The sequence below is a fragment of the Eleutherodactylus coqui genome, chromosome 10 (assembly GCF_035609145.1).
Source record: "Eleutherodactylus coqui strain aEleCoq1 chromosome 10, aEleCoq1.hap1, whole genome shotgun sequence".
NCBI classification, from domain to species: domain Eukaryota; kingdom Metazoa; phylum Chordata; class Amphibia; order Anura; family Eleutherodactylidae; genus Eleutherodactylus; species Eleutherodactylus coqui.
In genome coordinates this window covers 1,179,092-1,195,006 of record NC_089846.1, presented here as the reverse complement: position 1 = coordinate 1,195,006, position 15,915 = coordinate 1,179,092, and the positions used below count along the sequence as shown (strand labels likewise).

Here is a 15,915-nt window from a genome sequence, read left to right as displayed (position 1 = left end):
CAAAGGGCGTCATGGTTTTAGGCTATGTTGCAGGGGGCATCATGGTCTTAGGCTATGTTGCAGGGGCATCATAGTATGTAGCTGTGGGGGAGGAACACCATTATATGGGGCTGTGGTAGAGAGGGCATTATGGTTTGATGCTATGTTGGTGGAGACATTGTTGTTTGGGTACAGTGGAGGGGGCATCATAGCATGGAGCTGTGGTGAAAGTGCATTCTGATTTGGTGCTATAGTGGAGGGGGTATCATGGTTTGGGGCTGTGGTGGATGGGTCAATACGGTTTGGGGCTATGATGGAGGGGAAAGTGTGGGGCTATAGCAGAAGAAGGATCATGGTTTGGGCATCAAAGTATAGGGTTTTTGGTGGAGGGTGCAGTGGTGAAAGGGGCATCATGGTTTGGGGTTATGGTAGAGGGAACATCATGGTTTGGGGCTGTAGTGGAGGGTGCATCAGTTTGCAGCTATGGTGGAGAGCGCATGATGGTTTCGGGCTATGGTGGAGAGGAATTTTGGTTTGGCACTACAGTGGAGAAGGAATCATGGTTTGGGGCTATGGTGGAGGGGGCATTATGATTAGGGGCTGTGATGAAGAGTACATCATGGTTTGGGCCTATGGTGGAGGGGGCATTATTGTTTGAGGCTATGGTGGAGAGGACATTATTGTTTGAGGCTATGGTGGACAGGGCACCATGGTTTGGGGTTCTGGTGAAGGAGGCATCATGGTTTGATGCTGCGGTGAAGGTGCCATCATGGTATCAGGCAATAGTGAAGGGGACATCATGGTTTGATGGCTGTGGTGGAGAGGGCATAATGGTTTGGGGCTATGGTGGAGGAAACATTGTTATTTGAGGCTATGATGGAGGGAAAATTGTGATTTGGGGCTGTGGTAGAGGGAGCATCATTGCCGGGTGCTATGGTAGAGGAGGCATCATAGTTTGGGGCTGTAGTGGAGAGGATATCATAGTTTGAGCCTATTGTGAAGGGCATCCTGGCTTGTGGCTTTGAAGGGGCATCATGGTTTGGGACTATGGTGGAGAGGGCATCATAGTTTTGGGCTATGGTGGAGGAGGCATCATAGTTTGGTGCTACTGTAGAGAAGCAATCATGGTTTCAGGCTATGGTGGAGAGAGCATCATGGTTTGGGGCTTTGGTGGAGAGGACATTGTGGTTTGAGGCTATGGTGGAGAAGACCTCATGATTTGGGGCTATGGTAGAGGACACATCCTAGTTTGGGGTTGTGGTTGAGGGGGTATCATGATTAGTGGCTATAATGGAATAGACATCATTATTTGGGGTTATGTTGAGGACATCATAATCTGGGTGTATGGTATAAAGGGCATCATGGTTTGGGAATGTAAAAAGAGCCTCCAGGTTTGGAGTTGTGGTGGAGGAGGCAACATGGTTTTGGATTGTGGTGGATGGCACATCATGGTTTGGGGCTACTATGGAAGTGGCATCATGGTTTAGAGTTATGGTGGAGGGACATCATGGTTTTGGGCTGTAGAGGAGGTGGCATCAGGTTTTGTGGCTCTAGTGGAGAGAGCATTGTGATTTGGGGTTTTCTTTGTTTGATGCTCTATTAGAGGAAGCATCACGGATTTGGGGCTCTGGTGGAGGCTGCATCATGGTTTGTGGCTGTGTTGGAGTGGGTATCATGGTTTCTGCTATGGTAGAGAGGGCATCATGGTTTGGGGATATGGTAGAGGGGGTATCGTGGTATGGGGCTATGGTGGAGGGAAAGGCCTGGATTTTTTCTATCCTTGAGAGAACAAGGAATTCTAACATGGATGAGAACATCTTAGTGGAGAATATACAAACGACCGTATAGGACCCGAAGCTGAAGAGATGGTGCGCGATACAGCAGGACAATGACTCAAAGCACTCAAGTATTCAGCTAAAGAATGGAGAAAAATGAAAATTCTTGGTTTGGAATGGCCTAAGTGGAGCCCTGACTCTACAGAGATGATGCGGGAAGATCTAAAGAGGGCTCTATACAAAAGGCATTCCAGAAATATTGAGGAGCAGGAACAAATTTGCAGGGTGGAATGAAGCTAAAGGAGGATTTCCAGGTTATTAAATTCAAGGGTTCACTTACTTTTTTCCCTTCACTGTGGAGGTTAATGAGCTCAGTGAAAGACATGAGTGATACAGCTCTGTTATTGTGTTATTAGTTAAATTACACAGGGGGTCACTTAGGGCCCATTTAGACGGGACGAATGTAGGGCAAACGATGCCTGACACTCGGCCCCGCATACACTCGCGCCTGAGCTAGTAGTGCTGGCTCGCTCACAGAGCTGCCAGCAGGGGGGCGGGGAGGCTGCAGGAGATTTCACTCCTCGCTCTCACCCCGCCCCTCTCCACCGACTTAACGGGCGGCGCTGCTGAGCTTCAGGCATGTGCTGGAATGAGGGAAGCGTTGCTGAGCAACACTGCATACACTGCTAAGCTGCACCATACACTGCCCAACCAAGAGCGAGAGAGAGAGCAATAGAGAGACAGAGAGAGTATAGAGAGAGAGAGAGCGATAGAGAGAGAGAGAGTGAGAACGAAAGATAGATAGAGAGTGAGACAATAAGAGAAAGAGCGATAGAGAGACAACGAGAGAGAGCGTGATAGAGAGCGATAGAGAGACAGAGGGAGTGATAGCGAGACAGAGTAAGAGAGCGATAGAGAGACAACGAGAGAGAGCGTGATAGAGAGAGATAGAGACCTGTAGGCTTCTTTACTAGATATCTGCTCCAAATACCGAGCGACCCTCTAAATAATCCCCTCAGCAGCAGATCTGGGAGTTCACGACCGGCATAGTGTGAAGCATGCAGCCTTCGGGTCAGTCTAGTTACGGTAAATTACTGTAGAGTCCCCAGTCCGCAGCATTGCATCTTGGGTGTTCCATCCATATGTGCGGCATGTCATGACCTTATATCTGCCTAGAGCGTTATCTGCAGGATATCAGTGCTCTCATTCTAGTCCTATGTGGACCTCTTCCGTGTAATGAGGGGTTCCGCAGCGGGGGGGGGGGGGGGGGGGGGGATTTAGGTCTTTTGTCTTTTTAGGGTCTTTTGTGTTACAGTTTATTGGTATTTCCTCCAAGCATCTCTGCTAGTGGATGACCCCCATTGCCAGTCTAGTGGAATTGCTGAACTAATGGATGCTGAAAGGTTAGTTGAGAGGAATGCTGTGGCGTTACGGAACAGACTGCGGCGGCAGGGTGTGTGGCGGCAGCGCAGGACGTGTGCAGTGATCTGCACCGGCACCATCTGCTCTGCACTTCTCCATCCTGACACTGCGCCGGTTGCAGCACCAGATCTGGAGCAGCAGTGACGATCATGAAAACCGATGTTCAGCGCGTTCATCAGACAGGCGAGCCGCACGCCCCCGTGGTCAAACACCGCGCCTCATCATGACCCGTCTACTATATCCACGTCCTGTATATGGAGTCACAGAGCGCCCCCTAGCACAGGGCGCGACAAGATCGGCGCAGCACCTGCAGTGGGTAAGGATTGCGTGGGGCGCTCCCTGAGGAGAACCGCAGTATTAACCCCTTAGGGCCTATTTTGGCGTTGAGGACCAAACAATCTTTGGTGTTTTTTCATCTTTTTATTTTTCCGTCGTTGCGGCCGTATGAGGGCTTGTTTTTTGCGTGGCGAACTGTAGTTTTTATTGGTACATAGGCTATTTTGTAAAACTTTTATTATTTTTTTTATGACCGCAGGGAGAGCAAACGCATCAATTCTGCCATAGATTTTTAGTTTTTTTAAAGCGTTAATTATGCAGCATAAATGACACCCTACATTTTTTCTGCAGGTCGGTACGGTTACAACGAGACCAAAATTCCTATATTTTTTGTAGGTTTTTCCACAGTAAAACCCCCTTTTTTTAATTATTATTTTTTTCTAAGTCGCTGCATTCAAAGTCCTGTAACTTTTTTATTTTCCCATGGGCGGAGCTCTGTGAGGGCTGATTCTTTGCGAGACGAGCTGTAGTTTTTATCGGTACCATTTTGGGGTGCATACATTCTTTTTTATCACTTTTATTGCGTTTTTGGGGAGGCAAAATGCTAAAAATGAGCATTTTCCCTCAGTTTTTCAGCTTTTTTTAAAACACTTTTTGCCGTGGAGGATAAAAAGCATGTTCAATTTATTGTACGCGTCGTTACGGACGCGTCGTTACCCAATATGTGGGATTTAAACATTTTTTTAATGCTAATATAAGAAAAAGCATAAAAAAGGGTTTTATAACTTTTTTCTTTACGTTTTTATTTTTTGTACTTTATTTTGCTCTTATTTTTACACAATCTGTGTCCCTCTGAGCGACTTACACAGCAGGACTGCAGATCGCTACGATAAGGCATGGCAGGACTTCTCTCCTGCCATGCCTTATCGCTTACTATAGCGATCTTAGGCAATGGCAATACAGGACGCGGGTATCTGGCGTCCTGTTGCCATAGCAACCAGCCGGGCTCTCACGATAACATTGCGAGAGCCGGCTGGAGTTACAGAGGGAGTGCGCTCCCTCTGTGAACCCTTTCCCTGCCGCAGTCTACTTAGATCACAGCAGGGAAGGGGTTAACGGCACGTGGGTGCATCTCCAATGCCCCCCGCTGTCGCACCAGGAGGCCGGCTACTAGTGACAGCCGGCTCCCACTGTGGGATAGCGCGAGATCTGCTATGATCTCGCGCTACCCCTATGACGTAAGGGTAAGTCATTTTGCGGGAAGTACACCGCTCCCATGACATACCCTTACGTCATGGGGAGGGAAGGGTTAAAGGCGGTTTCACACAAATGACATTTACGCACAGGATAGCAGATGAAAGTCTGCATGCTGCCACCTCCAACAATCCCAAAATCTGCGCACCCCGACTTTGCCACATGAATGCAGCAATAGTGCGCTGGTGTGACCGCCGCACCATTCACTTTTTTGGGATGGAGGCGGATTGCTGAGCATATTGCTCTCCCTCTGTCCTATAAAAGTGAATGGCTTGGTGGACACATATGCACGCTCCAGGGCGCAGAGACTGGGGGTCCCAGTGGTCCGGCCTCCAGCAGGTGACATTCCCTCTCCCGTGGATACAGGATAAGAGTGAAGGGACTCAACAATTGCTCATTTACCCTTAGGATAGCTCATCAATATCTAAGCAGGAGGGTCCGCTGATCAGCTGACTGAAGACCACGATGACATCATGTTCATCAGCCACTATGCAATGCATGGCTCTGCGCCTGTAAAGCACTGAAGTGGCTCCGCTGCTCATGCGAGTGCTACTGTCACTTTAAACATATATGTACTAGCTGATATACCTGCCTCGCCCGAGTTAATTTGGTCCAGGTGTTTACGTGTTGTTTGCCCGGAAAATTTTATGAAGTAAAGGTTACTTTAGAGGAACCGAGAAATAAAATATGGATACACATAGAGGAGTGTTAGATTCTCCTCAGGCTGCATGTACCAATGTCCCTCTGCAGAATGTGCCGCCCCTCCCACTCTCCTCATTTAGGACCTAAAGGATGCTCGCAGCAAATTTCACGCTTGTACGACACCGAGGAGTTACATTACACGGGGGGGGGGGGGGGGTTTACTTACTTTTGTACTTAGCATTGAATAATCGAGTTGTGACCCCTTTAGTTTTCCTATTTAGGACCGAAAGAATGATCATCCCAAATTTCATCCTTGTACAATATCGGGAAGTTAGAGAATTAGTGGTCAGTCAATCAGTCAGTCAGTAGGGCATATATATATATATATATATATATATATATACCCCTAGTGGTGGCTGTATATATCTGTATGTAGTGAGCTCCCCCTAGTGGTGGTTCTATATATCTGTATGTAGTGAGCTCCCCCTAGTGGTGGATGTATATATCTGTATGTAGTGAGCTCCCCCTAGTGGTGGCTGTATATATCTGTATATAGTGAGCTCCCCCTAGTGGTGGCTGTATATATCTGTATGTAGTGAGCTCCCCCTAGTGGTGGCTGTATATATCTGTATGTAGTGAGCTTCCTCTAGTGGTGATTGTATTTATCTGTATATCATGTACTCCCCCTAGTGGTGGCTGTATATATCTGTATGTCATGTGCTCCCCCCTAGTGGTGGCTATATATATCTGTACGTAGTGTGCTTCCCCTAGTGGTGGCTGTCTATATCTGTATGTAGTGAGCTCCCCCTAGTGGTGGCTGTATTGATCTGTATGTAGGGAGCTCCCCCTAGTGGCGGCTGTATATATCTGTATGTCATGTGCTCCTTCTAGTGCTGGCTGTATATGTCTGTATGTAGTGAGCTCCCCCTAGTGGTGGCTGTATTTATCTATATGTAGGGAGCTCCCCCTAGTGGCGGCTGTATATATCTGTATGCAGTGAGCTCCCCCTAGTGGTTACTGTATATATCTGTATGTAGTGAGCTTCCTCTAGTGGTGGTTGTATTTATCTGTATGTCATGTACTCCCCCTAGTGGTGGTTGTATATATCTGTATGTAGTGAGCTCCCCCGTAGTGGTGGCTGTATATATCTGTATGTAGTGAGCTCCCCCTAGTGCTGGCTGTATATATCTGTATATAGTGAGCTCCCCCTAGTGGTTACTGTATATATCTGTATGTAGTGAGCTTCCTCTAGTGGTGGTTGTATTTATCTGTATGTCATGTACTCCCCCTAGTGGTGGCTGTATATTTCTGTATGTCATGTGCTCCCCCTAGTGGTGGCTGTATATATCTGTACGTAGTGTGCTTCCCCTAGTGGTGGCTATCTATATCTGTATGTAGTGAGCTCCCCCTGGTGGTGGCTGTCTATATCTGTATGTAGGGAGCTCCCCCTAGGGGTGGCTGTATATATCTGTATATAGTGAGCTCCCCCTAGTGGTTACTGTATATATCTGTATGTAGGGAGCTCCCCCTAATGGTGGCTGTATTTATCTGTATGTCATGTGCTCCTTCTAGTGCTGGCTGTATATGTCTGTATGTACTGAGCTCCCCCTAGTGGTGGCTGTATTTATCTGTATGTAGTGAGCTTCCTCTAGATGTGGCTGTATTTATCTGTATGTCATGTGCTCCTCCTAGTGGTGGCTGTATATATCTGTATGTAGTGAGCTCCCCCTAGTGCTGGCTGTATATATCTGTATGTAGTGAGCTCCCCCTAGTGGTTACTGTATATATCTGTATGTAGTGAGCTCCCCCTAGTGGTGGCTGTATATATCTGTATGTAGTGAGCTTCCTCTAGTGGTGGTTGTATTTATCTGTATATCATGTACTCCCCCTAGTGGTGGCTGTATATGTCTGTATGTCATGTGCTCCCCCTAGTGGTGGCTGTATATATCTGTACGTAGTGTGCTTCCCCTAGTGGTGGCTGTGTATATCTGTATGTAGGGAGCTCCCTCTAGTGGTGGCTGTATATATCTGCATGTAGTGAGCTTCCCCTAGTGCTGGCTGTATATGTCTGTATGTAGTGAGCTCCCCCTAGTGGTGGCTGTATATATCTGTATGTAGTGAGCTCCTCCTAGTGGTGGCTGTATTGATCTGTATGTAGTGAGCTCCGTCTAGTGGTGGCTGTCTATATCTGTATGTAGTGAGCTCCTCCTAGTGGTTACTGTATATATCTGCATGTAGGGAGCTCCCCCCCTAGTGGTGGCTGTATATATCTGTGTGTAGTGAGCTCCCCCTAGTGGTGGCTGTATATATCTGTGTGTAGGGAGCTCTCCCTAGTGGTGGCTGTATATATCTGTATGTAGTGAGCTCCCCCTAGTGGTGTCTGTATATATCTGTATGTAGTGAGCTTCCCCTAGTGGTGGCTGTCTATATCTGTATGTAGGGAGCTCCCCCTAGTGCTGGCTGTATATATCTGTATGTAGTGAGCTCCCCCTAGTGGTTACTGTATATATCTGCATGTAGGGAGCTCCCCCCCTAGTGGTGGCTGTATATATCTGTGTGTAGTGAGCTCCCCCTAGTGGTGGCTGTATATATCTGTGTGTAGTGAGCTCCCCCTAGTGGTGGCTGTATATATCTGTATGTAGGGAGCTCCCTCTAGTGGTGGCTGTATATATCTGCATGTAGTGAGCTTCCCCTAGTGCTGGCTGTATATGTCTGTATGTAGTGAGCTCCCCCTAGTGGTGGCTGTATATATCTGTATGTAGTGAGCTCCTCCTAGTGGTGGCTGTATTGATCTGTATGTAGTGAGCTCCGTCTAGTGGTGGCTGTCTATATCTGTATGTAGTGAGCTCCAACTAGTGCTGGCTGTATATATCTGTATATAGTGAGCTCCCCCTAGTGGTTACTGTATATATCTGCATGTAGGGAGCTCCCCCCCTAGTGGTGGCTGTATATATCTGTGTGTAGTGAGCTCCCCCTAGTGGTGGCTGTATATATCTGTGTGTAGGGAGCTCTCCCTAGTGGTGGCTGTATATATCTGTATGTAGTGAGCTCCCCCTAGTGGTGTCTGTATATATCTGTATGTAGTGAGCTTCCCCTAGTGGTGGCTGTCTATATCTGTATGTAGGGAGCTCCCCCTAGTGCTGGCTGTATATATCTGTATGTAGTGAGCTCCCCCTAGTGGTTACTGTATATATCTGTATGTAGTGAGCTTCCTCTAGTGGTGGTTGTATTTATCTGTATGTCATGTACTCCCCCTAGTGGTGGCTGTATATATCTGTATGTCATGTGCTCCCCCTAGTGGTGGCTGTATATATCTGTACGTAGTGTGCTTCCCCTAGTGGTGGCTGTATATATCTGTATGTCATGTGCTCCCCCTAGTGGTGGCTGTATATATCTGTACGTAGTGAGCTCCCCCAGTGCTGGCTGTATATATCTGTATGTAGTGAGCTCCCCCTAGTGGTGGCTGTATATATCTGTATACAGTAAGATTCCCCCACTGGTGGTTGTATATATCTATATAGTGAGCTCCCCCTAGTGGTGGCTGTATATATCTGTATGTAGTGAGCTCCCCCTAGTGGTGGCTGTATTTATCTGTATGTAGTGAGCTCCCCCTAGTGGTGGCTGTATCTATCTGTATGTAGTGAGCTCCCCCTAGTGGTGGCTGTATCTATCTGTATGTAGTGAGCTCCCCCTAGTGGTGGCTGTATATATCTGTATACAGTAAGATTCCCCCACTGGTGGTTGTATATATCTATATAGTGAGCTCCCCCTAGTGGTTACTGCAGGCAGTCACAATAAAAGGTTTGGATCCCTTTATTATGAGCAGCAGCTAGTATCCTGAGTAACTGCTATGTTCCGCACAGATAGCAGGTAGACGAGCCATCTGGAGGTATGTGGAGCCATGCTGACTGCATAGCTGGAGGGTGTGGGGAGGAGCCGTAACGCAAACATGATGATTGAGGTGGTCCCACAGAGGCACAGTTGGGTTCCAGTCTAGTGACTTAGGGGTCAGGGAAGTATTTTGGGGTCTTGATCGGGCTCTTCCAACCGCTATTGGACATTTCTAGTTGTGTGACATGTTGCATTGTCCTGCTGGAACATCCCATCTGCCCCGGGGAGCCAGTCAGTGTAGTGCCGCAGAGCACCATCCTGGTCCATAATTGTCATACATGTCTGTCTTATGTGGATGCACTGTGCAAAGCTGTCATGTGATTTTCTGTATGTATGTTGCACAGCTGCAGCGTCTGAGGGGTTAACTCCCATAAAATCATCGCCTGTCAGCTCTGCTGCTGAATGTATCTATCCTGCTGTGTCATGTGGTACAAGTGAGGGTATAAATGTGAGGGTCTGAGAGCGGGAAGGGTCTTCTCCTATCTGTGTTGGAGCAGGGTTTCATCTTACCTGCTGCTCGGAGCTAAAACAGAGCCACATGGAAGCACCTTTAGCTTCCATGTGGGTGAAGATGGAGGAAGAGGAACGACATCCCGTAGCACACGGAGTGTGGATGGAGTAGGAGTGAGTCCATTACAGAGAAAGAGAGAGCGTACAACCCCCATCATCCTACCGCACATAATCCAGGCACCCGTTCACACTGCAGGCATTATTTTTCCTGTGGCCGTCCGCCATTAGGATCCCCACACAGAGGTATGCCATTAGGATCCCCACACAGAGGTACACCATTAGGATCCCCACACAGAGGTACATAATTGTGCCCCCCACACGGATGATGTGCGGGGTGCATCTAGGCTAAGCCGTCTTCTGAGTAATTTGCCAGAATGTATGTGGAGGGACCCCTACCCTTATCCTCCTCCGGAGTATATATATAATGTCCAGGACCGGTGACCTATAGATGACGTGGACTACAGGGCCGTATTGTTCCTGTGTTTCCTCCCAAGCTCTGAGCTCCAGCCTGTACCGGCTACAGGTGAATGTACCTGGAACTACCTGTTTACTGAAGTTTATGTTTACTGGGCCCCTACCGTTCCTAGGGTCCCGAGGTACTGCCCACAAGCCTCCGTGTTTATGACTCTGCCACTTATACTAACGGTGTGTGGGAACGGTGGCGTCACGACGTGATATATATCTACAACACCCCCCTTGTGTAACCAGCCTCGGCGGCACCGTGACAACGACTAGGCCTCCCATGTTTTTGGGGTGTTGCATCAGCATGTATGGAAGTACGAGATCTTCACGGATGGATCCACAGTGAGGTGGGCTCAGAGCGCTCGGAGACCGCTGCCACCACCGGCTCGTCTTCTTCCAGCCAGGGTCACATGGTGTTTGTTCTCTGATGTGTCTTGCCGATCTCGCTGATGTCCATCCATCCGTGACTCATCGAAGATGGCCGACAGTAGTCAAGCAGCGGGGGTCCAATGCCGATACTGCCGGGGGGTTGAAGCCTTTTCTTCTGTTTGTTATATGGATGCAGTGACCATCCGTCGCTTCGGACCCCCGTAGGCAGTTGGGTTAGTTGAACTCTTGTATTAGACACGTCCGGTAGCCCCCCAGTCCACTGTCACAGTGAGCGTCTCCACTGTAGCGTATCGGTCGCCCCCGCACCTCCGTAGCTGGGGTTCACCTCTCACATCAGTGGCGCGGTGCTCCGCAGCTTCCATGCCAGTTATTCCCAATGGTGCCACTTTCACCACAGCAGCCCGTGAATCGCTCACAAAGTGCGCTGAGAGAGAAATACCGCCATACGTGGCCGAAAGCCTAAAATCATCCCAACTCTGTACAATGGCCCCTCTTACCCTGAAGAGTAATATGTGGGCAGACGGCCCATCGCACATCTCATACACCCACCAAGCCTGACCGCCACACGTCACCTCCTTCATGGGCTCCGTGCCGCCGACGCCAGAAGTAGGAGGAGTCATCACTGTGTATATACGTGTGCTAGCGCTCAGGGAGGGGATTGGTTCTGCTCCAACGATATTCATGGGGCCACAATTGTGACCCGGAAGACTAAATGATGTAATGTAGAGCCGGGACCCCCACCGATCCCCGCAGGACCCTTTATTCTGCCGCTAGTGGAGTATCCCTTTAAGACGATGATGGCTCTGAGTTTGCATGGAATAAGCGGATCTGTTGAAGGATTCGGCGCCGTTCTCATCAGCTATCAGTTATCCGTCTTTGTGCTGACCGCTTTGTGCGCGGCGCGGGGGGGGGGGGGGCAGACGACGACTGCGGACAGATATCCTGGGAGTGCGGAGACTTTACTCCCCCCACAGATGACTTATCAGACATGAAAGCATGCCGTTGCCTTCCTGTATTGTGATAACGACGCCCCGACATTCCCACCAGCGCCCCCGTCTGGAGAGCCTGTAGGCTACACTGTATTACAGGTCATCTTATTTGTGTCGCGTGGATCCATTGTGTCAATACCTGCGGCCTTGGGGGATCGGGGAGGTACGTGATAAGGTTCTGGCTGCAGCCACCAATAGGGGGAGCCCAGGAGGTGACACATTGCACTCCATGTCAGCACAGTATGCAGTGGGCTCACAAGCGCCCTCCAGTGGTGGCAGCAGCCATATTGTCTCTGATCACTATGAAGGGCCCATCTTCTGTCTGTGTTCAGTCTGTAGTTTTTACTGAATGACTTTGGATCCATTGAATTAAATTGGCGCAGGGAGGCGGGCGCCTTTTACCCATCGAAAAGCAGTGGCAGCGCATCGCATCATAGAGCCATGAGAGTCTATGGGAGAGTAAAAACCGCGTGAATGTCGCCAGGCGCAGCGGGAAAAGGGGCATCATTTGGGTCTTTTTGCGTCTTCTTTGCATGAGGGTAAAAGTAATGCATATGGAAGCAACACGGACGTTGGGGGCGCAAGGAGGACGTGGCCCAGAATGCCCCCCCCCCGTGTGAGCGGCGCTCCGGGGTGGTCTTGTGGATTGGGCTCATTCGTCGCCTTCTCTCTTGCAGCGGCCATGCCTTTTGGATGCATCAGTGTCCGCAACGAGAAAACGTACAACTGCTTCTCGGACATCACGGACAAATACGAGATCGGGCAGCTGCTCTGTGCGTGAGTAACCCCCCCTATACTGCGCCCCGTGCCGCATAGTGACCCCCCCCCTATACTGCGCCCCGTGCCGCATACTGACCCCACCCCCCCTATACTGCGCCCCGTGCCGCATAGTGACCCCACCCCCCCTATACTGCGCCCCGTGCCGCATAGTGACCCCACCCCCCCTATACTGCGCCCCGTGCCGCATAGTGACCCCACCCCCCCTATACTGCGCCCCGTGCCGCATAGTGACCCCACCCCCCCTATACTGCGCCCTGTGCTGCATACTGACCCCACCCCCCCTATACTGCGCCCTGTGCTGCATACTGACCCCACCCCCCCTATACTGCGCCCTGTGCTGCATACTGACCCCACCCCCCCTATACTGCGCCCTGTGCTGCATACTGACCCCACCCTCCCGTATACTGCCCCCCCCCCAGTGCCGCATAGTGACCCCACCCCTCCCGTTAACCCTCCCCCCCATATACTGCCCCCCTGTGGCGCATATTGACCCTACCCCTCCATATCCTGCCCCCCTGTGCGAAATATGGACCCCAACCCCCGTATTCTGCCCCCCTGTGCCACATATTGACCCCAACCCCCCGTATACTGCTCCCCGTGCAGCATAGTGACCCCACCCTCCCGTATGCTGCCAACCTGTGCCAAATATTGACCCCAACCCCCGTATTCTGCCCCCCTGTGCCACATATTGACCCCCCCCCTCCGTATACCGCTCCTCGTGCCGCATACTGACCCCACCCCTCCCATATACTGCCCCCAGTGGCGCATAGTGACCCCACCCTCCCGTATACTGCCAACCTGTGCCATAGATTGACCCCACACCCCCGTATATTGCCCCCTGTGCCACATATTGACCCCCCCCTCCGTATACTGCTCCCCGTGCCACATACTGACCCCACCCCTCCCATATACTGCCCCCAGTGGCGCATAGTGACCCCACCCCTCCCGTATACTGCTCCCCGTGCCACATACTGACCCCACCCCTCCCATATACTGCCCCCAGTGGCGCATAGTGACCCCACCCCTCCCGTATACTGCTCCACGTGCCACATAGTGAACCCACCCCTCCCGTATACTGCCCCCAGTGCCACATATTGACCCCACCCCCGTATACTGCTCCTGTGCCGCATAGTGACCCCACCCCTCCCGTATACTGCCCCCCTGTGCCGCATAGTGACCCCACCCCTCCCGTATACTGCCCCCCTGTGGCGCATATTGACCCCACCCCCCCGTATACTGCTCCACGTGCCACATAGTGAACCCACCCCTCCCGTATACTGCCCCCAGTGCCACATATTGACCCCACCCCCGTATACTGCTCCTGTGCCGCATAGTGACCCCACCCCTCCCGTATACTGCCCCCCTCTGCCGCATAGTGACCCCACCCCTCCCGTATACTGCCCCCCTGTGCCGCCTAGTGACCCCACCCCTCCCGTATACTGCCCCCTGTGCCGCCTAGTGACCCCACCCCTCCCGTATACTGCCCCCCTGTGCCGCATAGTGACCCTACCCCTCCTGTATACTGCCCCCCCACGTGTTGCATAGTGACCCCACCCCTCCCGTATACTGCCCCCCCACGTGTTGCATAGTGACCCCACCCTCCCGTATACTGCCCCCCCACGTGTTGCATAGTTACCCCACCCCTCCCGTATACTCCTGTATACTGCTCCCCGTGACGCATAGTGACCCCAGTCCTCCCGTATACTGCCCTCCGTGCTGCATAGTGACCCCACCCCTCCCGTATACTCCTGTATACTGCTCCCTGTGACGCATAGTGACCCCACCCTCCCGTATACTGCCCCCCTGTATACTGGGTGTATATATTCACTGTCCCTCGCAGGAAGGAGTTCTGTGAGATATGTCTCGCCCGGGAGATGCAGACCGACCGCGTTTACGTCTGTAAGAAGTTTCTGAAGAAAGATGGCCGAAAGGTTCGGAGAGCAGCGAAGAACGAGATCATGATCCTGAAGATGTGAGTCGCTGCGGCGGCGCTTTGTGTTCCTTGTTTTTTAGCTCTGCGCCTCTGTCCGCTGCGGCCGGCTGGAGTCTCTTCTGTCATCGACCTCCTCAGCAGGAGTGCTGTTCTGTTTTCCCCATGCTTTACCCTGCAGCTCTGATTGTTGAGATGAGCAGTTGGGAGTCGGCAGAGACGCAGCGCGAGGCGGCAAGCTGCTATGACTAATGACACCAGATGCGCTGCAACCACTGGGATGGCATTATTCGGGCCGCGCGTTACACGGTTCGCGCATTACTCGGGCCGCGCGTTACACGGTTCGCGCATTACTCGGGCCGCACATTACACGGGCCGCACAGTTACTTCAGAGGTCTCACACCAGGAACGCTCGTGAGCTGTATGTTGGGGCTCATTCACATGGGCGTATTTATAGTCCGTGAATATGCAGCGCTTTGGCGGACCCCAACGCTGCGCGTTCCTCCATATTTGCCCGGTTGCGTCATTTTTCTGCATTTTACTGTTGCGCAAAAAAGAAAAGAAAAACCAACCGTCCGCCCACATGGATTTCACGTGAAAACGCAGCGATTCATGCATCACCGCCTCTTTATACAGTCTCATTCAGTGGGCTGTGTTGGTCCATAAGTGCGGCCCCACGCCGCCATATTTGCGCACGTATTTGCGCGCCTTCGGGCTTCTTATGACGACCGCGATTCTGTGAAAATCACAACTACAAAACGAGACAAAATGAAACCATCGACTTCAATGATTCGGTTTTCACTAGCGAGATTCCCGCGCATTAGTACTGCGGGAAAACCTAGGCCCCGCCCATCTTTCCTGCACGTAGTTTATCTACACGGACGGACCGATCCCAGAAAGTGTCTGTATGCTCACGGATACAAGAGGTAGAAGCACCACAAGTCCCAGCATGCATGCAGCCAGACTGCTCTAAGGAGGAGCCGCTGCGGTGAAGGTACCAATGACCAACCGCTCACCCTCCTTGTACTGAAACATGGCGTCACGGACAGGCTGTGAATGTGCACGGTGCACTACACGTACCAGCTGACACCCTGTGTGCCAGTATAGCACTGAGCATCGCCCCCCTCAGTACAGGAGTGAGCAGTTAGTCATCAGTACCTTCACCGGTGCGGCGGCTCCTCCATAGGGCAGTATGCATGCTGGGACTTGTGGTGCCTCTCCCTCTTGTATCAGTGAGTATACGGACGCTTTCTGGGATTTCTAGTGCAGAGGTTGATGCGCCAATACGTTCTGCAGCGGCGAGCTATTAGCGCATGCGCTGGTCTGTTTAACCCTTATGAGAGAGGAACCCATTGAAATCAAGTTTGTGAATGAGAAAAAAAATGCGGTATGCCCTAGAAGTCTGCGGGGGGCGCACGTCCGGCATCTAACTGAGGCCACCCTAATACTGAGAGCAGATACACCCGTGTGGATGAGCCCCAAACCATTGCCTGTGAGGGATGCCATAACCCAAAGAAGTCTACGTGTAATGTACACGCTGTTCACTGGACTCTGCGGACAGAATGGCGCAGTCTACTCTTCGCTCCACCCTCTAGGACACCGGGGGCTGATTCAC

The 15,915-nt window shown here is 51.2% G+C and overlaps 1 protein-coding gene across 3 annotated transcripts in view; it reads left to right on the top strand.

Annotated features, from left to right (window-relative positions):
- The window catches only part of LOC136579657 (caM kinase-like vesicle-associated protein), a 134,622-nt gene that overhangs the window by 72,819 nt on the left and 45,888 nt on the right, over nt 1-15,915 (top strand). For 2 of the 3 annotated variants that reach the window (XM_066579701.1, XM_066579702.1), the window contains exons 2-3: nt 12,268-12,367; nt 14,211-14,342. In XM_066579701.1, coding sequence (XP_066435798.1) covers nt 12,273-12,367; nt 14,211-14,342 — 227 coding nt within the window. In that variant the 5' untranslated portion in view covers nt 12,268-12,272. Of the gene's footprint in view, nt 1-3,445; nt 3,493-12,267; nt 12,368-14,210; nt 14,343-15,915 lie in introns of those variants that run through there. The other variant, XM_066579703.1, reaches the window with a different exon arrangement.